This window comes from Adiantum capillus-veneris, chromosome 7, assembly GCF_014529385.1.
Source record: "Adiantum capillus-veneris isolate H3 chromosome 7, ASM1452938v2, whole genome shotgun sequence".
Lineage (NCBI taxonomy): Eukaryota > Viridiplantae > Streptophyta > Polypodiopsida > Polypodiales > Pteridaceae > Adiantum > Adiantum capillus-veneris.
Window position 1 is genome coordinate 38,782,026 of NC_140937.1, and position 25,946 is coordinate 38,807,971.

Genomic DNA, 25,946 nt, shown 5'->3' on the forward strand with positions numbered 1-25,946 from the left:
GGTGCTTTCATGGAAGCAGTAGAGGACTTGCAGAAGCTTAAGATACCAGGGCAAGATCTAATCAAAGGAGTGAAGCCTACAGCAGAGTCTATCTTAAAAAACACCTTTCAGCAAGTGTCACTGTACGACATGCTTCGACTTGATGCAAATTTTAGAAGTGACACCCTTTCCATCATCTAGTCTCTGTCTCATGGTGCAGGGCCTAGTGGCGGGCACCTACCTGTGGAGCCCTTGGAGTCCTACATGATTTCATATCCAGCTGCTCCCCTCACCGATTACAAAAGTCCTCGCCTCACTGTGTCTATTCTTGGGGATCAATTCTTAGGCGTCATAGTGGATGGTGGATCTGGGATCAATCTGATGCCAGAGTTTACTATGTTGGCCTTAGGTCTGCAGCCTACTCGCCCTGCTCCATTCACTGTTACATTGGCAGACCAGAGGACAATCTACCCTGTGGGCATAGTGGAGAAGGTGCCTCTGATGGTACAAGACTTCACATGTAGCTTGAATTTTGTGGTGGTCAGTCTTCCTCAGGTGGAGGGAGGATATCCTTTGCTGATTGGTAGACCATGGTTGCATCATACTAAGGCACTTCATAGTTGGGGAAACGACGCCATGTGGATACATACTCCTGGCTCCTCCATGCAACTAATTCGGCTTGAAGGAGGTATGGATCCAGTGGTTCATCACAGCTCATTGTCAGTACAGTCCAATCCAGACCCTGAGCAGCCCATCCCACCTGACGGGTCTGACGAAGACCTGTTGCAGTGGTTGGAAGCTACTGCCTCGATGCCATGCTATGTGGTCTCTATTCAAAACTCACATGTGTTGGTAACACTCTCTCTCCCAACTCCTCAGGCGGACACAAATGTCCCAAGTCCTACAGCAGATAGTGGATCAGTCGAAGAAGTAAGTGGGTCAGCCCCAAATTCTCATGATTCAGATGATCCTCCTATGGAAGCCCTCGGCCTCGGGGAACCTATAACACATCACCGAAGGGGGAAAAAATCTCCTCTGCATGAACTCGCCAATGATTCCCCCCTTCCTCTAACATCTCCCAGGTCGGATGCCCCGCCCACTCAAAAGCACTCTGTTATGTTTGTGTCGGAAGATTTACCCTTCGATGAGCTTCCACCAGGATGGTTACAAGAAGAGTATGCAGAGTTTCCAATCGATCAAACGCCAGCACATGATGTCTCGAAGCTCCAAGAGACAGCTCGTTTCTCAACTTCTGAAGTACCCTCCACAGTTACACCTCCTGACCCGGTCAAAAAAGTCAACCTGGGCGACCCTGACAACCCTCAGCACGTCCTCTTAGTAGCTTGGTTATGGGAGCATCCCGCATTACTTGATCAGGTAGTTTCTTTCATACACTCTTTTAAGGATGTTTTTGCTTGGTCCTACAAGGATTTGGAAGGGATCCCACCAGAGTTGGGTCTCCACACTATCCCTTTGGTTGAAGGGGCTAGGCTTGTCAGAGGCTGAGCTTACAAGCTCAACCCAAAGTATGCAGAGGCTGTCAAGTCAGAGCTCGAAAAAATGCAAGAGGCAGGGATCATTATACCGGTGGAGCACACTGAGTGGTTATGACCCATGGTGATAGCGCCCAAGAAGCAGTCCAATGAAATCCGTGTGTGCGTAGATTACCGCGCTCTGAACAAGGTAACTATCCCAGATGGTTTCCCCACACCTTTCATTGAGCGTGTGCTCGAAGATGTAGCAGGGCATATATTGTACAGTTTTATGGATGGGTTCAGTGGATACAATCAGTTGGGCATCCATCCAGGTGATCAGCTTAACACGGCCTTTGTGACTCCCTGGGGTATTTTTATCTACACTAGGATGTCGCTTGGGTTGAAAAACGCCCCACCTTCCTTCAATCGAGCAGTATATCTTATATTCTGTCCTTTACTTACGGGCCATCTTCGCATCTTCATGGACGATTTTTTGACTTTCTCAGGTGCCCAATGTTCAACCCCAGTGGAAAATCTAGAGGAGCACCTCGCTCTGCTCTTTGCTTTCTTCCTTAGGTGCAGAGAGGCATGGCTAAAACTCAATCCTAACAAATGTCACTTTTTGGTCACTGAGGGTACACTTCTAGGCCATGTGGTATCTGCCAAAGGTTTAGCACCTGACCAAGAGAAGATGGTGGCAATCTTGAAGCTACCACCTCCCATCAACCCGAAAGGTGTTCAGAGCTTTGTAGGCCACACAGGATATCATCGTAGGTTCATACGAATGTATGCACAGGTGGCTCAACCATTGACCCGACTCACTAGCGCTACAGTACCCTTTACATGGTCAAAACCTAAGGCTGAAGCATTTGAATACCTCAAAAAGCGCCTCACTGAAGCACCTATTTTAGTGGCTCCAGATTGGTCTCTTCCTTTTCATGTGCATACGAATGCCAGTCAACTGGCTGTGGGGGCTGTGCTGACTCAGCCTAGTAAAGAGTACAACCTGGATCGCCCTGTTCCCTATGCAAGTCGCCTGCTCACCAAAGCGGAGCGCAACTACAGCACCACAGAAAGGGAAGGTTTGGCTATGGTGTATTCTTTACAAAAGTTTCGTCATTACTTGTTAGGAGTTCACTTCACTATCATCACAGATCATCATGCGCTACGCTATCTTCTGAATAAACCACAAGTTGCAGGAAGGGTCCGGAGATGGCTACTCATATTCCAGGAGTTCGACTTCGAAGTAGTTCTTAGTCCATGCAAGCGGCACGTCATGGCCGACCATCTCTCTTGCATACACACAGGTGAGCCTAATACTGGGGTTGATGATGATTTTCCTGATAGTCATCTTTTTAAGGTGGACACAACCCCAGAATGGTACGGAGATGTGTTACATCTGCTCTCTACTGGCCTATATCCTGAGAATGCTTCTCGCTTGCAAAAAAGAAGACTCTTGCTGAAGTCTAGACCGTTCTCTTTGATTGGCGGACAACTCTACAAATCTGGGCCAGATGGTGTGCTGCGCAGGTGCGTCTCCACTCATGAAGTAGACCACATTCTGGAGGATGCGCACAGTGGTCCTACAGGTGGCCACTACCCTGGTCATATCACGGCGCAAAAAATCTTACAGACAGGCTTATGGTGGCCCTATATATTTAGAGATACTATTGCTCATGTCAAGATTTGTGATGCCTGCCAGCGATGTGCGCCCAAGCCTAGCAAGCAATCAAATCGCCCTCTGCAGGTATCTATGGCGTGGTTGCCTTTTGAGAGATGGGGCTTGGACTTTGTTGGTCCAGTTACTCCATGTGCTCAACCAGGCAATCGTAAGTATCTCTTGGTAGCAACAGATTATGCAACAAAATAGGCCGAAGTGGTGGCTACCATCGACTGTACAGCCGCCACTGTCGCAAAATTTTTGTATGAAAATATTTTTTGCAGGTTTGGGTGCCCTCTGAAGGTTACAAGTGATCGAGGTAGTCATTTTGTCAACGACCTGATCGCCACACTCCTCACGAATTACAAGATTTTTCATCGCAAGTCTTGCTCTTACTGTCCTAGAGCAAATGGGCAGGCTGAAAGCACTAACAAAGTGCTAATCGCGATTCTCAAGAAAGCTTGTCACCTGCATCCAACATCTTGGGCTCAGGCTATCCTCTGCACAGTTTGGGTTTATCGCACCTCCTTCAAGGCAACCACTAACTACACCCCATTCCAGCTAGCTTTTGGCCTAGAAGCAATTGCACCATATGAGTTCAACTCAGGTTTAGCAAGAGTGGGAAGACCATCTGGAGGAGGTTGGCCTTCTCCTTCCACCATCCTTCTATCTCTGTTTTCCACTCCTTCATTTCCCTCTCCATCTGCGCCATCCGCTTTTTCGTGAGCATGAAGGTTGCCTTTGCTCGCGACCTGCAAACAGTTGAGACATTGACGGCTTCCGTGTCCTGTGTAGGGTCCTGTGCAGGTGAGATTGCTTCCATGTTTTGTCGTTCAAGAGATGTATCGGGCTCACTTACCATTTCGATCCTCTTGCATCAGGAGACTTGCTACTGTCTTGCTTCCGGGCTTGCAGTCTTCACGCGTAATCTTGCTGTGCCGTGCTGCTATTTCGTACGAGCATGTAATTTAAATAATTTGCTTATGCGGCCTATGGTTTAATTATCACACTGTTTTCAATAGTGCTACGAATTTACATCATGTGCTCTAACTCTGTCCTTCACCCACAGGCGACCATTTTGCAAGTGGTTGCACGAGCTGCTCCAAATATAAAAGTAGGACGACCTACACCTTGGACTGTGTGCTCACTGTTCAGCTCATCACCAAGAGAGAGAGAGAGAGAGAGAGAGAGAGAGAGAGAGAGAGAGAGAGAGAGAGAGAGAGAGAGAGAGAGAGAGAGAGAGAGAGAGAGAGAGAGAGAGAGAGAGAGAGAGATGAAATGAAATGTTATATTAACGTCTTCAAAAGGCCATAGTGACCTATGAGACCCGAAAGTTACAAAGTGGTGGATCTGATACAAAGTCAGAGTAACAAAATAATCTAATCACAGTACAAAACAAAGATATATACTATGGGGTCCTAAGTTGGCCGATGTGAGCCAAGCAAAAAACTAAGCCAAAAATGGGCGGCTTGTTGGGATAGCTGAATCACAAGAGATCTAGCATCGGTCATTGGCGAATCTCATCAATTTCCTCCATAGTTAGTAGTCTGACCGGGAGTCGTGCATGCCTGGCCAGCGTGCTCCGAATTTTCTGTCGTAGCCTCCGTCGATGCTGTGTAGTTCTTCGCAGCCGCGGGCGCCTAGATTTCCCCAGTTCAATCGCTCGCTCAATCAGTGTGCTTCTGGTGTGAGACGAGGGGGAGCTCTGCTGCAGGAGTGGCTTTTGCGGTTGTCCTGTGTCTGCTCTGAAGAGTCTGTGATCCGTCTTTGAGACTGGCTAGCCTCGCCATTCATCAGGCTATCTCTATGTCTGCGCAGCTCGAGCAAGAACAAACCCAGACATCTCTGATCTTCGTATCCCATGACTCTTGAGAGTGGTCCAAAACCCTCTCTGAACAAGCAATGGAATCGGCCTCGTATCTCGTAGTAGATGGGGCAGCGGCATGTATACTGTAGCTCTGTCTCAGGTTCCATGTTACACAAGGGGCATGTCCTGTCCTCTGCTGGTACTCCGCTGTATCTCCCAGTCTCAATCCGCAACTCGTGAGAAGATGTGCGTAACTGGCCAATAGCACATCGTATCCCATGAGACAAGTGGGTGTCCATGTATCTGGGTCTCATCACAAAACCATCTTCCTTAAGCTGGAGAAGGTGGTCTCTGTAGAAAGCCATCTTCGTGCCCAATTCCTGTGCTGGTTGTATCCATGTCCTCCTAGTGTCTAGCTGGGTCAGGTCTTGGCGGATGAGCTTGGTGATCTCTGACTGTGTAAGAGTGAGAGATGGTTCATCCAATGAGTAATGGAATGGTGGAAGCCTGTCTATGCTGAACCCATGTGCCTGAAACCATGATGTCATCTCCCCATACGAGCATGTTGTATCTCCTTGTATGGCTAACTGTCGAGAGGATTCAAGTGCTATGCGAGCGTATCTGTTTCTAGGAAGTTCCCATGTGCGGTTTATGAAGGAGACTGATCTGGTGAGCGCCTCAGCCACTAGTGGAGGGGCCACTAGCTCTGCTCGGATAATGGCTCGTGGTACTGATGCCTTGGCTCTAATGAGGCGCGAGATCATAGAGACGAGAGGTTTCTCCATGTTCCCTGATCCGTCTGTGCGACCCGGCCTCCCGTGGTGATCCAGTGAAGGTCGCCATATCTCGGTGCCATAGAGCAATGTTGAGGCCACCAAGGTGTCAAAGAGCCAGAGGTTGGTCCGGGGCTCTTGAAACTAAACCTGCAAACACATCCTCTCCAATCTACCCAATGATGCGTGGGCTCTAGTAAGTCTGGTCTCAGCTGCTCTTCTCAGTGAGAATGCAGGTCCGCTAAAAACCACTCCAAGGTAAGTGTAAGTGTGTGTGTACTCCACAGTCTCCTGGCCGTATGTGAATGTAGGTGCTGACCTCCTGACCCACTGTGGGGTGGTATTAAACACCATAACCTTGGTTTTGCCCAGGTTGACAGATAAACCACTTTCGTGGGCAAACGTATGCGAAGCATCCACTTGACGTTGCATTCCCTCTGGGGATTCGGAGATCAACACTATGTCATCAGCATATAACAAAAGTGGAATCCATGTCCCTGCCAATTGAGCACCTTTATCCCCATCGCTGTCAATGTAGTCAGAAACCTCATCCACATACATACCGAAAAGAGTAGGAGAGAGTGGGCAGCCCTGCTTCACCCCAATAGTGGAGTGAACCATTGTAGGAAGTCCCTCCGGGGTGCGTACATGCCCTACTACTGATTTGTACAATGCCATGGTCCCCCAAATGAGTTCTGTGGGTACTCCCATTTCCTGTAATCTGCGCATCAGTCTAGCTCTGGGTACTGTGTCGAAAGCTTTGCGGAAGTCCACCAAGCTACAATAGATCCGTCTCCCATGAGATCTACCTTCCTCGATAATGGCCCTGAGTGTCAGGATATGGTCAAGAGTTGAGAAGCCTCTCCTGAATCCTGGCTGCCCAGTTGCATGGTATTCCCTCCCTCTCTGCCCATCTACTCAGCTGTTGCTCGAGAATGGATTGGATGCATACAACCGTGCCAGTGTGTGCCCAATCATAATAGTGCGATAATTCCTAGGCTCCATGGGGTCTCTTGATGTGAAGATAGATACGATCGTAGATAGGCTCCAAGTGTCCGGTAGGCCCTCGCACATGGCACGGTTAAACATAACTGCTAGAAGTTCTGCTAGTAGGTCTTTGTCATGCATGAAATGCTCAGCGACTAGGCCATCATGATCATATGCTCTGCCAGTCGTCATCCTGTCAATAGCTTTCTTCACCATCTCAACGGTGAAAAAGACACATGCGTGTGGGCATGGATCGAGGGGGTTGGGGAGGGGCGGCTGTCCAGGTACTGTGTACAAAGATGATGCGTACTGACCCCAGGTCTCTGCGGAGGCAATAGAAGGGGGGGGGGATTGCTCATGAAAGAGCCGCCAGGCCTCACGCGAGTCTTGACTCAAGAATAGCTGATATAGATCCTGCTTGAGTCGAGCCAAAAAAGCCCTCTTCTTCAGCCGCACGAGGCGTCAGGAGTCAATCTGTGATTGTCTGTGAGTGGCGTCCCCCTACAGCACCTCCCTCTGAAGTCTGGCTCTAGTCTGGCGGCACTCCTCATCGTACCAGCTGTTCTGAGGCATGCTCCCTGATCGGCGGCTCTGCTCAGGCTTGGTGTGTGGGTATGCTTCTGTTGCTGCCTCATGTAATGTCTGTGTCAGTATAGTAGTTAGCACCTCCAAAGGTCGCCCCGGGTCCTCAGTGCATAGGCATCTGTAGATTCCGTCCATGTATACAGAATCCGCCTCCCGTGTGAATGTTTAGCGAGTGGGGGCTGCTACTGGTGGCTTGTGTGCTACACAGAACTGGAAGGAGATGGTCATCGACACCAGAGCATGATCCATTGCCACCCCTACCGGTCTGGGCCCAATTGTGAGATCCTAGATACTAGAGATGAGATTCGGTGTGCCATGACATAGTCCACAGTGCTGGCTCCATGTCTATGTGGGAAGCATGTAAAACCTCCCGCAACAGGAAATCTCTGTAGGCCGTTCAAGATGGCCAATCCATGTGCAGTGCCCATGTCTATTAGGTGGCGCCCATACTCAGTATATTCCACATCATGTGATAGTCTCGAAAGGCCCGTCTCTGCAACATCTAGCTCTCTTAGCATCTCCTCTGAAGTATCATAAAACACTGCCTGGTCATGGGCAGTCCTAGCATTGAAGTCCCCTAGGATGAAAATGTCACCATCCCTAGAGAACTCCCATATGTCATCATCCAAAATAGAGAAAGGGGATTGTCCTTTGGGTGATGCATAAACTGATGTACTCGGGGGAAAGTAGCAAATAGCTAGATAGAGGTATCTGCCTGTCTTTGCTTTCAATCTCACCCACAGGTACCTAGCCTGCTCGTCCCTGTGGGCTATGTGTATCAGTGGCTGCAGATCCTCTCTAAATAACAGTGCTGCTCCCCCCGCGCCCCGCGCTCTGTGCTCTGAGCGTGTCTCCTGTCTATAGGCTGTCTCCCACCTCTATCCACTGATGTGAGGCATGGATTGCCCAGGGGCCTGGTGTGTCTCAGAGTAAAAGATGATGTCTCTTCCAGTAAAGCTATCCTCAAAAGCTCCCACATCAAGACGCATAGGTCCATTGCAGTTCCAGGTAGCTACTTTGAGTGTGGCCCCATAAGTCTCGCACCGTCATGTGGAGCGTCGCTCCAGTATTACCTCTTTTCTGTCTCGGTAAAAAGCGATCTTGCCTTTTCCCCTTGCCGCTCTAATCTTCGGCATTACTTCCTGCATATGAGCAATCTCCGAGAGGGTGATATCATCCCCGAGAAAGAGCCAGGCTCTCTAAGAGTTGGTCTTTTCTTCAAGGACTTCTTCGCTTCCATGGAGGGAAAAGGGAGGATGAGTGCTCTTTCTTTTGACGTTTCTCCACTGCTTCCATTTTTCTTTATGTTGCCCTCTCTCCATGCCCTTGTGTGCATCGGCTCATGAATCCCCATCAAGGTTGTGAGTTCTTTTACTTCTTCGTCCACATTGTCTTTGTCTTTAAGAGCGCAAATTCTCACATGTAAAGCGCGCACCCTTCTCCTCTGCTCCTCCTCTAGTGTCTGATTAATGATGTTGTTGGGTGTGGACATGGGCGTTATCTCCTTGCCTTTCCCTTTCTTGGCCACCTTGATCCATTTCTCGGCTTCGTCCGCCTTCTGTTGAGTTGTGGTAAGAACATCCACCCAAGAAGTCGTGAGTTCTTTGTGCTGCTCTTCTCCCTGTTTGATGGCCTGTACTTGCTCCTTGATCGTGTTAATTTCTTCGATTATTGAGGGTTGCAGTTCGCCCTCTTCCAGTGTGTTTCTTGATCGTGCTTCGGCGAGATCTTTCTTGAGTGACGCGATGTCTTTCTCTTGGGTCGTCACTCGGTCTTCTAGCGTGCTTATCTTGCTCTCTTGGATGAGTACGCGTCCTTCGAGCATGTTTATTGTACCCCAGAGATTGCGGTTCATCTTGGTAATGATCTCCATCATTTCCTCTTTGCATTTTTGAATGGCATCCTTTAGGGGGTCGGCTTTATTGTTCATCTTCCTCATGCTTGATCGCCGTCTGCAAGGGTGTGGCGGGGGGGGGGGGGGGAGGAGAGAGAGAGAGAGAGAGAGAGAGAGAGAGAGAGAGAGAGAGAGAGAGAGAGAGAGAGAGACTTAAAAGACTTAGAATTTAACAAACGATAGACTTAAAAAATGGGGGGTTAAAAGGTTAGTGCATTATGAAAATTAACAGCGCGATATATATATATATATATATAGAGAGAGAGAGAGAGAGAGAGAGAGAGAGAGAGAGAGAGAGAGAGAGAGAGAGAGAGAGAGAGAGAGAGGAGAGAGAGAGAGAGAGAGAGAGAGAGAGAGAGAGAGGGCAGCGCGCGAGCAGAGGGTGGGAGTGCAGGGTGCAGCGCGGGTGAGCAGAGGACGGGAGCAGGGGGCGGGGGTGCAGGGACAGCTCGCGAGCAGGGGGGGGTACGGGTGCTGGGGAGCAGAGGGCGGTGGTGCAAGGTCAGCGCGCGGGTGGAGAGCAGGGGCAGGGGCAGCGGCAGTGGGAGAGCAGGGGGCAGGGAGACATTGCGAGAGAGAGAGAGAGAGAGAGAGAGAGAGAGAGAGAGAGAGAGAGAGAGAGAGAGAGAGAGAGAGAGAGAGAGAGAGAGAAATTTTATATTAACGTCTTCAAAAGGCCAAAATGACCTATGAGACCAAACCGTTACAAAATTGTGAATCTGATACCATGTCTGGGTACAAAAGACTAGAACAAAAATACTACTACTACTTCTAGAATCCATCCTCATCTGCACTCTGGATGTCGAGAGAGTATGGCTCAAATCCTCTGCTGTAGTCTCCGTCGATGCTGTGTAGCCCCTTTTCTCAATCGTGGCCGTCTGGATCTCCGTAGCTCCAGTGCTCGATCGATGAGAGTGCCGGTAGTGGTCGAATGAGTGTGGGCGGAGCTCTATAGTGATGGCTGCTCCTCTGGCTGTCCCATATCTAGTGAAAAGAAATCTGTAATCCGTCTCTGGGACTGTCTCTCTCTAGCTCTCTCCAGTAAAGTGTCTCTATATCTGTGTAACTCAAATAGATATAGCAGAAGACATCTCTGATCCTCATAACTCATGACCCTAGAGAAAGGACCGAAACCCTCTTTGAATAAGCAGTGGAAACGGCCCGAATCTCATAGTACACTGTGCAATGACATATGTAATGTAGCTCTGTAGCTCTGTCTCTGGCTCTAGCTGGCATAAACGGCATATCCTTTTGTCTGATGGTATCCCTCTGAATCTACGAGACTCAATCTCCATCTGATGTGAGGATGTGCGTATCTGACCAATGGCACACCGCAAACCATGAGACATATGTGTATCCATGTAGCTGGGTCGAATCATAAACCCATCTCCTGTGAGGTGGAGAAGATTCTCTCTATAGAAATCCATCTTCGTGCCCAACTCATGCAGCGGCTCTATCCATGTCCTCTTGGTATCCAACTGGATCAGGTCCTGACGAATGAGTCTAGTAATCTCCACACGTGTAAGAGACATCGAGGGTGCCTGAAGAGAGTACTGGAAAGGGGGCAGCTTGTCCATGGTGAAACCATGCGTCTGAAACCATGATGTCATCTGTGCATACCAGCATGAAGTGTCCCCCTGAAGAGCTAACTGTCTAGAAGACTCAAGGGCCAATCTAGCATATCTGTCTCTAGTAGTGTCCCACAAGCTGTGCACAAAGGAGACTGATCTGGTAAGCGCCTCAATCTCCATAGGAGGGGCAGCTAGCTCTGCTCGAATGATAGCGTGGGGTACGGAGGCCTTAGCTCTGATCAGTCGAGAGATCATAGATACCAAGGGCCTCTCCATACGTCTCCAACCATCTTGGCCTACATAAGGTCCCCATATCTGCACCGCATACAACATAGCTGAGGCTACTAAAGTATCAAAGAGCCATAACTTTGTCCGAGGTTCCTGGAAATGAACCTGCGAACACATCCTCTCCAAGCCTCCCGAGGCCATATAAGCTCTAGTCAGTCTAGTCTCTGTTGCTCTCCCCAAAGAAAACCTCGGCCCAGTGAAAACAACCCCAAGGTAAGTGTATGCATCTGTATAGTCTACAATCTCCTGACCATATGTGAAAGTCGGTGCTGATCTCCTAATCCACTGTGGTGTGGTGTTAAACACCATAACCTTGGTTTTACCAAGGTTTACAGACAATCCACTTCCTCTGTAAAATTGTGTAATGCATCCAACTGTCACTGCATACCCTCTGGTGAGTCAGAGATCAACACAATATCATCAGCATATAACAACAATGGGATCCACGTCCCTTCCAGCTGGGCACCTCTATCACCCTCTGTCAATTTAATCAGACACCTCATCAACATACATACCAAATAGAGTAGGAGACAATGGGCAACCCTGTTTCACCCCAATGGTGGAGTGAACTAAATCAGATATCCCCTCCGGGGTGTGTACATGTCCCATCACTGATCTATATAGATCCATAATCCCCCAAATCAACACTATGGGCACCCCCATCTCTTGCAGTCTGTGCATCAATCGAGCTCTCGGTACCATGTCAAATGCTTTGCGGAAATCCACAAAGCTACAATAAATCCGTCTCCCATGTGACGTGCCCTCCTCAATGATGGCTCTGAGTGTCATAATATGATCAAGAGTGCAGAGAGAGAGAAATGAAATGAAATGTTATATTAATGTCTTCAAAAGGCCATAGTGACCTATGAGACCAGAAAGTTACAAGGTGGTGAATCTGATACAAAGTCAGAGTAACAAAAATAAATAACCTAACAATAGTACAAAACAAAGATATATACTATGGGATCCTAGATTGGTCGATGTGAGCTAAGCAAAAAACTAAGCAAAAATGGGCGGCCTGTTGGGATAGCTGGATCACAAAAGATCTAGCATCGGTCGAATCTCATCAATTTCCTCCATGGTTAGTAGTCTGACCGGGCGTCGTGCATGCCCGGCCAGCGTGCTCCGAATCTTCTGACGTAGCCTCCGTCGATGCTATGTAGTCCTTCGCAGTCGCGGGCGCCAGGATTTCCCCAGTTCAATCGCTCGGTCGATCAGTGTGCCTCTGGGGTGAGACGAGGGGGAGCTCTGCTGTGGGAGTGGCTCTTGCGGCTGTCCCGTGTCTGCTCTGAAGAATTCTGTGATCCGTCTTTGAGACTGGCTAGCCTCGCCATTTATCAGGCTTTCTTTGTGTTTGTGCAGCTCGAGCAAGAACAAACCAAGGCATCTCTGATCTTCGTATCCCATTACTCTTGAGAGTGGTCCAAAACCCTTTCTAAACAAGCAATGGAAGTGGCCTCGTATCTCGTAGTAGATGGGGCAGCGGCATGTATAATGTAGCTCTGTCTCAGGCTCCATGTCACACAAGGGGCATGTCCTGGCCTCTGCTGGTACTCCGTTGTATCTCCCAGTCTCAATCCGGAGCTGGTGAGACGATGTGCGTAGCTGGCCAATAGCACATCGTATCCCATGAGACAAGTGGGTATCCATGTATCTGGGTCTCGTCACAATACCATCTTCTGTCAACTAGAGAAGGTGGTCTCTGTAGAAAGCCATCTTCGTGCCCAATTCTTGTGCTGGTTGTATCCATGTCCTCCTGGTGTCTAGCTGGGTCAGGTCTTGGCGGATGAGCTTGGTGATCTTTGACTGTGTAAGAATGAGAGATGGTGCATCCAATGAGTACTCGAATGGTGGCAGCCTCTCTATGCTGAACCCATGCACCTGAAACCATGATGTCATCTCCCCATACCAGCATGTTGTATCTCCTTGTATGGCTAAATCTCGAGAGGACTCAAGTGCTATGCGAGCATATTTGTCTCTAGGAAGTTCCCATGTGCGGTTTATGAAGGAGACTGATCTGGTGAGCGCCTCCACCACTGGGGGGGGGGGGGGGGGGGGGGGGGGGGGGGGGGGGGGGCTAGCTCTGCACGGATAATGGCCCGTGGTACTGATGCCTTGGCTCTAATGAGCCAAGAGATCATAGAGACGAGAGGTTTCTCCATGTTCCCCCATCCGTCTGTGCGACCCGGCCTCCCGTGGTGATCCAATGAAGGTCCCCATATCTCAGCCCCATAGAGCAATGCTGAAGCCACCAAGGTGTCAAAGAGCTAGAGCTTCGTCCGGGGTTCCTGAAACTGCACCTGCGAACACATCCTCTCCAATCTACCCAATGCTGCGTGGGCTCTAGTCAGTCTGGTCTCTGTTGCTCTTCTGAGTGAGAATGTAGGTCCGCTAAAAACCACTCCAAGGTAAAGTGTAAGCGTCTGTGTACTCCATAGTCTCCTGGCCGTATGTGAATGTAGGTGCTGACCTCCTGACCCACTGTGGGGTGGTATTAAACACCATAACCTTGGTTTTACCAAGGTTGACAGACAAGCCACTTTCGTGGGGAAACTTATGCAAAGCATCCAATTGACGTTGCATTCCCTCTGGGGATTCGGAGATCAACACAATATCATCAGCATATAACAAAAGTGGAATCCATGTCCCTGCCAACTGTGCACCTTTATCCGCATCGCTGTCAATGTAGTCAGAAACCTCATCCACATACATACCGAAAAGAGTAGGAGAGAGCGGGCAGCCCTGCTTCACCCCAATAGTGGAGTGAACCGGTGTAGAAAGTCCCTCCGGGGTGCGTACATGCCCTACTACTGATCTGTACAATGCCATGATCCCCCAAATGAGTTCTGTGGGTACTCCCATTTCCTGTAATCTGTCCGTCAGTGTAGCTTTGGGTACTGCGTCAAAAGCTTTGCGGAAGTCCACAAAGCTACAATAGATCCGTCTCCCATGAGATCTGCGTTCCTCGATGATGGCCCTGAGTGTCAAGATATGGTCATGAGTAGAGAAGCCTTGCTTGAACCCTGCTTGCCCAATTGCATGCATTCCTTCCCTCTCTGCCCATCTACTCAGTTGTTGCTCAAGAATGGACTCATACAATCATGCCAGTGTGTGCCCAATCACAATAGTGCGATAATTCCCACGCTCCATGGGGTCTTCTGAATTGAAGATAGGTACGATGGTAGATAGGCTCCAAGTGTCCTGTAGGCCCTCACACATGGCACGGTTAAACATAACTGCTAGGAGCTCGGCTAGTAGGTCTTTGGCATGCATGAAATGCTCGACGACTAATCCATCATGATCATATGCTCTCCTAGTCCTCATCCTGTCAATAGCTTTCTTCACCATCTCAGCGGTGAAAAAAGCACGTGTGGGCATGGGTCGGGGGGGTTGGGGAGGGGCAGCTGTCCAGGTACTGTGTACAAAGATGATGCGTACTGACCCCAGGTCTCTGTGGAGGAAATAGCAGGGGGGGGGGGGGGATTGTTCATGAAAGAGCCGCCATGCCTCACGCGAGTTCTGACTCAAGAATAGCTGATACAGATCCTGCTCGAGTTGAGGCAAAAAAGCCCTCTTCTTCCGCCGTACCAGGCGTCAGAAGTCAATCTGTGACTGTCTGTGAGTGACGTCCCCCAAAAGCACCTCCCTCTGAAGTCTGGCTCTAGTCTGGCGGCACTCCTCATCGTACCAGCTGTTCTGAGGCATGCTCCCTGATCGGCGGCTCTGCTCAGGCTGAGTGTGTGGGTATGCTTCTGCTGCTGCCTCATGTAATGTCTGTGTCAGTATAGTAGTTAGCTCCTCCAGAGGTCGCCCCGGGTCCTCAGTGCATAGGCGTCTGTAGATCTCGTCCATGTATACAGAATCCGTCTCCCGTGTGAATGTGTAGCGAGTAGGGGCTGCTACCCGTGGCCTGTGTGATACATTGAACTGGAAAGAGATGGTCATCGACACCAGAGCATGATCCATTGCCACCCCTACCGGTCTGGGCCCAATTGTGAGATCATGATACTAGAGATGAGATTCGGTGTGCCATGACATAGTCCACAGTGCTGGCTCCATGTCTATGTGGGAAGCATGTAAAACCTCCCGCAACAGGAAATCTTTGTAGGCCGTTCAAGATGGCCAATCCATGTGCAGTGCCCATGTCTATCAGGTGTTGCCCATAATCAGTATATTCCACATCGTGTGATAATCTTGAAAGGCCCGTCTCTGCAACATCTAGCTCTCTTAGCATCTCCTCTGAAGTATCATAAAACACTGCCTGGTCATGGGCAGTCCTAGCATTGAAGTCCCCTAGGATGATAATGTCACCATCCCTAGAGAACTCCCATATGTCATCATCCAAAATAGAGAAAGGGGACTGTCCTCTGGGTGATGCATAAACTGATGTACTCGGGGGAAAGTAGCAAATAGCTAGGTAGCTGCTTTCAATCTCACCCACATGTACCTAGCCTGCTCGTCCCTGCGGGCTATGTGTATCAGTGGCTGCAGATCCTCTCTAAATAACACTGCTGCTCCCCCCGAGCCCCGCGCTCTGTGCTCTGAGCGTGTCTCCTGTCTGTAGGCTGTCTCCCACCTCTATCCACTGATGTGAGGCATGGATTGCCCAGGGGCCTGGTGTGTCTCAGAGTAAAAGATGATGTCTCTTCCAGTAAAGCTATCCTCAAAAGCTCCCACATCAAGACGCATAGATCCATTGCAGTTCCAGGTAGCTACTTTGAGTGTGGCCCCATAAGTCTCGCACCGTCATGTGGAGCGTCGCTCCAGTATTACCTCTTTTCTGTCTCGGTAAAAAGCGATCTTGCCTTTTCCCCTTGCCGCTCTAATCTTCGGCATTACTTCCTGCATATGAGCGATCTGCGCGAGGGTGACATCATCCCCGAGAAAGATTCCAGTCTCTTTAAGAGTTGGTCTTTTCTTCAAGAAGGACTTCTTCTCTTCCATGGAGGGAAAACGGAGGATGAGTGCTCTTTCTTTTGAGGTTTCTCCGCTGCTTCCATTTTTCTTTATGTTGCCCACTCTGCATGCCCTTGTGTGCGTCGGCTCATGAACCCCCATCAAGGCTATGAGTTCCTTTACTTCTTCGTCCACATTTCCGTTGTCTTTAAGAGCGCAAATTCTCACATGTAAAGCGCGCACCCGTCTCCTTTGCTCCTCCTCTAGTGTTTGATTAATGATAGTGGGTGTGGACGTGGGCGTTATCTCCTTGCCTTTTGCTTTGTTGGCCACCTTGATCCATTTCTCGGCTTCATCCGCCTTCTGTTGAGTTTTGGTAAGAACATCCACCCAAGAGGTCATCATTTCTTTGTGTTGCTCTTCTCCCTCTTTTATGGCCCGTACTTGCTCCTTGATTGTGTTGATTTCTTTGATTACTGAGGGTTCCAGTTCGCCCTCTTCCAGTGTGTTTCTTGATCGTGCTTCGGCGAGATCTTTGTTGTGCGACGCAATCTCTTCCTCTTGAGTCGTCACTCGGTCCTCCAGCGTACTTATCTTGCTCTCTTGGATCAGCACGCGTTCTTCGAGCATGTTTATTGTGCCCAAGAGACTGCGGTTCATCTTGGTAATGATCTCCGTCATTTCCTCTTTCCACTTTTGAATGGCATCCTCTAGGGGTCGGCTTTATCGTTCAGCTTCCTCATGCTTGATCGCCGTCCGCCAAGGAGTCCGTAAACATACGTGTGCACCCACACTAGTAGCGGACGCGTAGAAGAAGAGAGGGGGAGGGGGGGGGGGGGAGAGGATACCGGATGTGAGACTTTCTACGCGTAAAATAAGACATGCTACGCGTAGGGGAAGCGGGAGCAGGTTCATCGCGCGATGCGCGGGGGGGCAGGGCAGGGGGCAGCGGGAGCACACACAGAGAGAGAGAGAGAGAGAGAGAGAGAGAGAGAGAGAGAGAGAGAGAGAGAGAGAGAGAGAGCACCTTACGAAATTGTTGGCTGGAGCACCTTACACGCTGCTGCAGCTTGCTTCGAAAAGCCTTCGCGTGTCACTTTGCTGCTGTGGCTCCCTGCGTGCTGCCCCCTGCTGCCCGAAACCCTAATGCACAGGCAGCGCTGCCCTGTGGAATGTTGCACGCTGCCCACAGAATGTTGCACGCTGCTCGAACTGAGTGTGTAGAGAGAGAGAGAGAGTCACTGTGCTGCTTGTCCCTAGCGCATGAAACCTGTCACAGCCTCGCGCTCAGCCCGCCACAGACCTTCAGCCTCGTGCCAGACCTGCCCGCCACAGATCTGCTCGCCCGCCAGTCCTGCTTGCCCGTTCAGAGAGAGAGATGAGAGACTACTGAACCAACCAACTGGGCAATAGATTATTATACAATGGGAGCTAGGTGCTACTTATATACTAGCCTAGGGGCCTTAAGTACCCCCTCAGAGAATTGCCATACCCTGAATCTTGTCAAATAAGTAAATAAGTGACAAAATAAATATTGGGATCACATTGGGCTATTCACTTGAGATGCTATAACTTTAGCAGATACTTGGGCAGGAACTTAGGATGGAGTGGAGGATTCTCCAGTATATAATTAAGTTCTCTTGTTGTTGCCAACGGAGGCCTAGTGGTGCTAGTTGAGGGTGCACCGGTTATTACCAGTTCTTCTGCATTTGCTTCCATGTCCCTCTTAGTGGAGATTTTGTCAGTGGGTATTCCTTTTGCCAGTTCAGAGGTAGTGGGTTGTCAAGGTGGTACTTCACACAATATGGGATTAGAGGAGCTTACACTAGTAGATTCTACACATCAGGCATCGACATCATCACAGTTTGTTCCGCCCTCATTAGCTCCTTATGTGCAACAGCTATCCATTCTGCAGCCATCAGTCTATGGTTTGGGCACCTTTTGTGGCTATCCATTTACATCCTCTCATACCCTCCATCTAGCAGCTTCTTCTCTAGCATAGGGAGCTGGTATATGCCATTTCAGATGTACCCTCCACCTCAAGTTTTTGTACTTACCTGCAACATACACTTGGCCCTTTGCAACCTTACCCGCCCTTTTACCCTCGTCAGCCTCTTTCTTCGGAGCAGCAATAGCATTGGGGTGTCTTTGCATTATATATACCTGGTTTGTTCTTGTGTGAGAGAGTAGTTTTTGTTTAGTGGCTTTACTCACACCAGGACTATCAGTTATCTTGTGACAGGCGACTTGTAGCAGGGCGATAGTGTCAGTTGCACTGGACATGGAGCTACAATCAACAGGTTGTGATGGTTCCACTAAATTTGGAAAAAGCCTTTGATTAACTTAGCGGGTCTTTCATTGCCCTAGCCCCAATATCATACACACTAGAAGTGCAAGCTCCACCTATTGTGCTGTGGTGAATGGTGGTATCACTAACCCTATATAATTGACTCGTTCCGAATGGAAAGGTTCTGGTCTCATCCCTCTTGGCCACTTCTACTCTCCCCATATCAACAATTTTTTCTCATTTGGCAATGCTTAATAATATTGTGGGAGTTTCCTTACTTTTGGACAACAACATGTAGGCCAAGCATTGGCTAATGTTTCTTTTATGTTCCTCACGGCAGACAAAGCAAATTTGGACAATGCAATGCAAGTTTAGTCTCTCTAAGCACTTGTGTCTAGTCTACGCATAAACATATGTAAATTTTTCCCTAATAGCTTCAAAGAGGAGGATTTGCAGGTCTTGGGGTGGTAGGGACATGTAGTACACAAACGTAATGTGTTTAGGCACTTTCGCTATTGAGGTGGTGTGGATGTTAGTGTTAAACAATTACTATCTTGGATCTCATGCCCTTGCTACCTTGAAATTCTGAAGTAATTTCTAGAGTTGTTCAACCCATTTTCTTCATGCTTTCGATGAAAAATAACCTCAAGTCAGGGATGGTTTGGGTCTTGTGGGAGCACATATCCACCCTAAACGAACGGGTGGCATAACAATTTGGATTTATTTAGATGTATGATAGCTAGGTGTTAAAGTCTTCCTCACGAAATGTCTGTTGATCCATCAGCCATTGGTTTCTATTGCTGAGTATTCCATATGCAAGATAGGTCTCTCGCATGGCAAGACTCTAAATAGAGGTACCATGGTGACATATTTTAAACGGAATTGGCCATTTAAATGTAAGCAATCCTCTTTGCTCGCATGCTGAAATTTTTCTAGAGTCGGTCAACCCATTTGCTCCATGCTTTCGAAGAAAAATAATCTCAAGTCATGGATGGTTTGGGTCTTGTGGGAGCACATATCCACCCCTAAATGAACGGGTGGCATAACATTTAAATCTATGGAGATGTGTGATAGCTAGGTGTTAAAGCCTTTCTCACGAAATGTCTGTTGATCCATCAGCCATTGGTTTCTATTGCTGAGTATTCCATATGCAAGATAGGTCTCTCGAATGGCAAGACTCTAATAGAGGCACCATGGTGGCATATTGTAAGCGGAATTGGCCATTCAAATGTAAGCAATCCTCTTCACATGCTTGGTGCTTTCATGGCAAGGGGTATAGAAGTTTTTTGCTTGGAAGCCATCCTCTTGCAGAGAGGTAGAAAATTCTATACAATCTGAGGTCCTTGCCACCTCTAGAATTATTGACTAGCCTGGTAAAGAGACCCTTTGCGAACAATTCAACCGTGTGGCAAGGCTTGGTACTGTTTGCCTCTTGAATACCATGTTGCCACAATGCAGGCTGCCGCCAACTGTGCTCTTTTCATAGAGCATGACAACGATGTCATGTCGTTGTGGGTATCGACTCTCGAGGTATTTGGGAGCAACTTTGTGGTCTCCTTTCTTCTTTCCATGTGCTCCCTCCCTGCCTTGTATGTTGATTGGCCTTGGCAAGATTGGAAAGTCAAAGGCATTGGAGACCATTCTGCAAATCATGTCTCACTCTCTTATTGGACGAAAGGATTGGTTGGTTGACAAGGTCAACAAGGCTTGGCGGGTCAAAAAATTCGCTGCTCGATGGAGAGATTAATTGCTTTGGGGCTGGCAAATTAAACTTCCTATAAGACAAAGATGTTTCTTTGGTGAGCTATGATGGGAGGGCTTGCATTGGCAGCGAGTCTGCACCGTTGCCATCTTTCCTCCGGCATGTGTTTCTTTTGCACCACTTAGACAGAAGACAATAGACATCGCTTCATCACCGTTCTCTTGCCAAGAAGACATAGTTTTTTGTTTCCTCTACCTGGTTTCATACTGATGATAAATTGTTTTTCTCCTCGTGACTGGGTTTTTGGAAGCACTCTCATGCATGTCACCCTTTTTCAAACTAAAGTGACAACAGTACAGTTGCAACTTGAGATTTCTGTGTCAAAATATAACTTTTGATATTTTGACCTGAGTATACACTTTCTACAAAATTCTGCAACCTCGTTAATTGCAATTGTATATATTGGTGGATGTAACCCTACTTCAAGGCATAGGTTCTTTGTTTGTTGATTTTGTCTTAATTTATGAACACAGATGGTAGGTTTTCAATTTCAAGTTACGATGTTCTCTGACTGATGTGATGTTTTATGTAGGTGCAGTATTCCTTTTATTTGATAGGTAGATTGGTTGTAGTTCTTAGACTTTTTGAAAATTTCGTTTGTTGTCACAATTCATGACGTGCATGGAATGTTTATATTAACTAGCAAAAGGAACAAGTGTGCACATTCCTAGCTTGTGGTGCTAACTCTTATCAAACTGAACAGTGTTGTTCAAGGAGATTGTTTCAACATATTTCAGCTACGTACAAGTTTGTTCTGTTTTTAAAAGAATATCTTCTAGTCTGGGTCAAAAGGTATGCTTAGTTTATCTTCTTGAAAACAAAAGAATTTTCCTACGTGGCTAGAGTAAAAGACTTCATACTGAAATATATATTCATAAAGGTTTCAACATGGGGGCCCAGTTTTACTGCTTAGTGTAAGTGACATCTAACTTTGCCTGCTGAAAGCTCCAGAAAAGGAAAGAAGCCATTGTGGCACTTCAAATGGTTGACTGGAATATAGTTGGTAGTAACCTCTGTAAAAAACATTTGGATTGCTTTTCAGGGAGCATCATTGTTTCTGAACGCTAATATTGACCCTTGCCATGGACAGGAATTGCTTCCTAAAGATCAGGGCAGTACACCTGCACTGCAAAATACTGAAAAGTTAAGCAGTAAAGTGCAAGAGGCACTCACAATGGAGGGGTCTACGTCAAGCCACAATAAGCCTGATCTGGAAATGCATGCTTTTGGGAAGTCTACAGATACGTTGGAGCTTGATAGTACGAGTGCTTCTATATTTCCATCCACTGGCATTTTCTCCAATGTTCCACTTGCTTACAGGCAGTGTGAGATGAACATTGTTGTTAATATAAATCAGTCTTACAACTATCTATTGGGTGGTCAGCGTAGCACTTATCAGAAAATACTTGCTTTCGAAAAAGAGGGGATGAATGTTGTTGAAAGAGATCTTTCTCTTCCAATTGACATGATATTGAGCTCTACAGTTTGCTTAATATGGTATATCAAAGAGAAGCTTCCAAACAGGGAGCCTGCCTTGGATCAGATTATGCCTTTAGCATGTATTGAAGGCATCACCAACGATATCATGAAAGCTCTTAGTTTTTCTTTCAGAACATGCATCATGGTAAATATATCTGGTCTTTTTCTCTTTTGGCATATTCTTCGGAGAAACATATGCACATGCACGCAAACGTTTTAGTGAAATCTAGTTTGCATTAATTACAACAATGATATGCCTACCCAAAATGGGTGGAGCCATTTCACAAGGCTAGAAACAATCATAGAAGACCTCAAATTGCTCAAATGAAAGGTCTCTTAAATGGAAACTATCACAAAAAGACTAAAGGCGCTGAGTTCAAAAGCATGGGTAGGGCCAACTAAAAGAACTGCTGCCCTAGAAAAAGGCCTGTTGAAGACAATTCTCTCTCTGTATGATTTCCTCAGAGCTTCGTGGATCTATTGCTGCAATGTGGATTTCTCTTGTCCACTGTACCCTCTTGCTAGGGGAGATGTTTCCCATCTAAGTTTTGGTTTCTGCATGTTGCTCGTCATGTATATAGATGACCCTAGCACACAGAAAATGGTATGAAATTTGAAGTGAGTGGGAAGCGATTGCAGAACAGTTTAACATACCACATGTACAGGTGAACCATGAGAGTACATCGATGAATGGAGCGCACATTCGTTTTTCTTTTTAATTTGGGAGGGGTGTGGGTTGTTTTGTATTGGCACACACTAATACCACTCAACACAAATTGGGGGCATTCTGTAATAAGCACGATTTTGAAGTTAAAGCATGATATGATTCTTATCTACACACCATTACGACACCCAAATACAAAACAGCATAAGTGAGGGCTTGTCGGAAGCAATTGATTTTGAAGTTTAAGCATAATATGGTCTTCATTTAAACATCATTACCACACCCAAATACAAGGCAGCAGGAGGTGAAGGCTTTTTGGAAGCAATTGATTTCAAGTTTAAGCATAACAAGCTCTCAGTATATTGTGTTCAGTATTGTTGGATATTCATGCTTCTTTAACTGCAGAATCAAGGAATTTACGAACTTATTCATGTTGCTTGAAGATTTTTGAAGGGCAGCCTGAATTTATAGCAGAGGCTATGCAAATCTTTGGCTACCTGCAAGCTGCAGCTATTGGTTTGGATCTTCAGCTCCAATGCTTCATATCTGGCAGTTCCTCCAGCACAGATTTAATCATTGCTAATTGCATCGTTGAGATGAAAAGGTTGAGAAAAACCAGCTCAGTTCCTGCTATGCTGGAAGCAGAGCCCTTGGCAGAATCATTCCTTACATCATTTGCTTCAATCAATGCTTTAGCAGCTCATGCAATACTATCATGTGGCATTGAACTTCGTCAGTTCATGTCTTTAAAAGTTGAGGAACAGCTTAAACTCACTGAGCTATTTGACTTGAGTGAAAGGAGCTTATTGCTATTTAAGCAACAGGCCCAAAGTGGAAGTTCTAGAGCTATCTACAAAGAAGCAAAAAGCGTATGCTCAGGTGGTCACTTGATCACAACACAATCCAAGATAGAAAAGATTTGGCCTGCAAGAAGCTTCAAAGAAAGCTCACCTAAGGTGGGATTCATTTGGCGCAAACAACATCACTTGATTGATGAAGAAGAGCAGCGACACCTCCGAACAGGGCTAAGAAAAACTGCTGTAGATGATGATGATGATGATCTTCTGCTGAGAAATGACATTTGGTTAGAAAAAAATGACAATGATGAGGAGGATTCCTGCCTGAAAAGTACACATATCACAAAGAGAAGGGTTCATTCTGTTGAATCGCCATTACCCTTAAACACTACTCTTCCAAACGAGCATGATAAGAGGCTGAAGAGAACAATTGACCTGATATTGCAAAGAAATTCCAGTAAGGTGGGGAAAGCCATTCAACCCGTAAATGAAGCAAGAAGCTACATGAAGTCACCTGCAGCCGAAGTCACAAAAGATTCTTGGCTTGACCTCAATGCAGGAAACTCTCCACATACATCACTTTACTCGCCAGTGGATATTTTCCTAAGCCCTGAATTGGACCCAGAGATTACATTAAAAAAAAAGACAGGTTGGTTTTGTTGTCCAATTAGTAATCAGAACTTTCAAAGAGTCATGTTGCACCTGAATTTAGTCACAATTCAGGCCATTTGGAAAAACTTCACTTTAGTGCAAGTATGTATAATGAACAAGGTCAGATCACTGTCTTAAGCAGATGATACAGTGTCGGCCAGTAAATGGTACAATAGAAGCCTGGGTTCAGTTCAGATGACAACTTTTTATTTTCTATGTACTCTATTTTTCAGTTAACAAGAAGGCACTGGAGATGGATTTGGAAGATCTCTTTGACTACAAGTTGAAAGGCGACATTAACAAACACTCTGAAAAGGAATGTCCTATGGAATTCGCAAACGAAACAAGAGAACACCTCAAACGCAAGCTAGATTTTGAGTCACCTGCTAATTCAAAGCGCCTGAATAAGTGCCCATGGGAGAGACAAGAGTGCCTGAAACCCAGCATTTTGGACAAATATAGATACGAGGGCAGAGACCAGTCTGAATCAACTTCTGCGAGGCATTCTTCCATGGACATATTTGCTAGCCCTCAAAGAGAGACACAACTGGATGCATGTACGCAAAAATATGTTAGCTGCAAGGGTCCCAATATGCAAAGAAAGACTTACAAAAATCTGAAGAGAGGTTTGCCACGCACAAACCAAAATTCATACAAAGGTCCTGCACAATCAAAAAGACTCTGTGCTTCGTGGACTCCTTATGATAAAAGATCCAAGAAGGTAAACGATCCTTTCAAATTGCTTCCAGACCATGCAAATACTCCTTGCTAAAAGCTAGGGTTTTAAAAAGACGCCTTCCCTTTTGCAGGTTCTTTCCTTCGCAAGAAAAGGCAATGATGGTCAGAGCCGTCTTGTCTGGGAAAGCTCACAAGATATAAGTAGGAAGTAGAAGCCTTCTTGCCTTTTCTGAAAGAATTAATCAAGGAACACATAATTATGTTGAGATCTGTGAACTTGCATTGTCTGTACATATATATTTCTGAGGCTTACTATTCGCTCCAATATTAGTTATGAGGCACCGGGCTTCTGTCTTCAAGAAAAATCGATACAATACCGTGCTTATCCATAGTAAGACATCAGAGATAGTATACACACAAGATTGAGTCTGCTTTTACAAATGGTTCCCAGATCTTATTAGGCAAAGGTGTCTATTGAGAGGCGAAAGATAGAAATGTTCTTGGCTGTTATAGACTTTGACTCTTATCACTTCCCATGTCTTGTGTGGAGAAAATTAAGGTCATTACATTACAGGGGCTATCTTGCCTTGAGGCTCTAGAGTTAAACTTTCAACTCATGCAATAATGGGGTGATTAAGAGCCGAGTCCCGCTGGTGCTTTAATATATTAGTAGTATTAAGAGTTAAATAAATAATCCAGGTGGTCCTGCACAAAGCGTGAAAAGAAAAGCTTGAACTCTCACTCACCAAATTTCTTAAAGAGGTGAGAGTGCACGTTCGCGAGGAAGAGGGAGTGATTTTTGATTGGTTAGTATGTTTTCTAGGCTCTTAATACAAACAAATACGAATGGATTTGTAGCTCTTCAATTTTTATGGGAGTCGTCTCACTATGATGGATGACCACTCTATTAAGATATTAAGTAGATCTCACAAAAATTGCTAGTGTGCACAGTGAGACCCGGCTCCAAGTCCTTTTCCGCAATGTCATCGTGTTAAGGCACCCCGATTTTCCTCAGCTGGTGTTTTTCATAGGCACTTTGATTTTGGGGTATCTTGCTCTTTCTTGTAGAGCTTTGTGGAGATAACAAATAAGAGCTTGGGACATTTTTATCCAGGCCATTCCAAATAACTCGGAGTCTTTAAGTGCTCTATGAACCTTTTGCTTGCATTGATCGTGGCGTTGAGCTTGGCCTTGAGCTTCAAGTTGGTGATATCAGAGACCCTGGCCATGTCTCCAAAGAACCCTAAAGTTTTCCAACGGTTCTTAGTAGCATCTCCGCTTACCAATTCTTGATGTGTGTAATGTGTATGTGTGTGTACCTGTATGTATGTATGTACATACGTATGTAATTCTGTGTGTATATGAGGTAACCCATGGAGTCTCAACTCTCAGATGATATGCACTGCATTAGGAAATGTTTTCACAATGATTTTCGAACTGCCTATGAGAGATGATTGGGATAGGTAGTTCGTCCTCCCGATGGGTAGTTCGTCCTCCCAAAACAGATGCTAACTCGAACAGATTTTGTTTATTGTGGGATACAAAATGCCTAATCCCTCTGGCATATATGTTAATTTTAGGGATGCGCTTATTGGTAAACATCCCTTTGGATTAATATGGGGTAAATTTGTTGGTGCTTGTTTCCATTGTGGCCAATTTGGTCATATGCAATTAGAATGTCTAGAGCCTGTCTTACAACCTCCTTTATCAGTG

The 25,946-nt window shown here is 46.7% G+C and overlaps 1 protein-coding gene across 2 annotated transcripts in view; it reads left to right on the forward strand.

Annotated features, from left to right (window-relative positions):
• SHOC1 (shortage in chiasmata 1) overlaps positions 1-24,877 on the forward strand; it is a 103,521-nt gene extending 78,644 nt beyond the window's left edge. For both annotated transcript variants that reach the window (XM_086515809.1, XM_086515810.1), the window contains exons 6-9: positions 21,055-21,588; positions 22,551-23,553; positions 23,789-24,276; positions 24,365-24,877. In XM_086515809.1, the coding sequence (XP_086371935.1) occupies positions 21,055-21,588; positions 22,551-23,553; positions 23,789-24,276; positions 24,365-24,445 (2,106 nt within the window). In that variant the 3' untranslated portion in view covers positions 24,446-24,877. The remainder of the gene's footprint in view (positions 1-21,054; positions 21,589-22,550; positions 23,554-23,788; positions 24,277-24,364) is intronic.
• Positions 24,878-25,946: the final 1,069 nt, after the last annotated feature.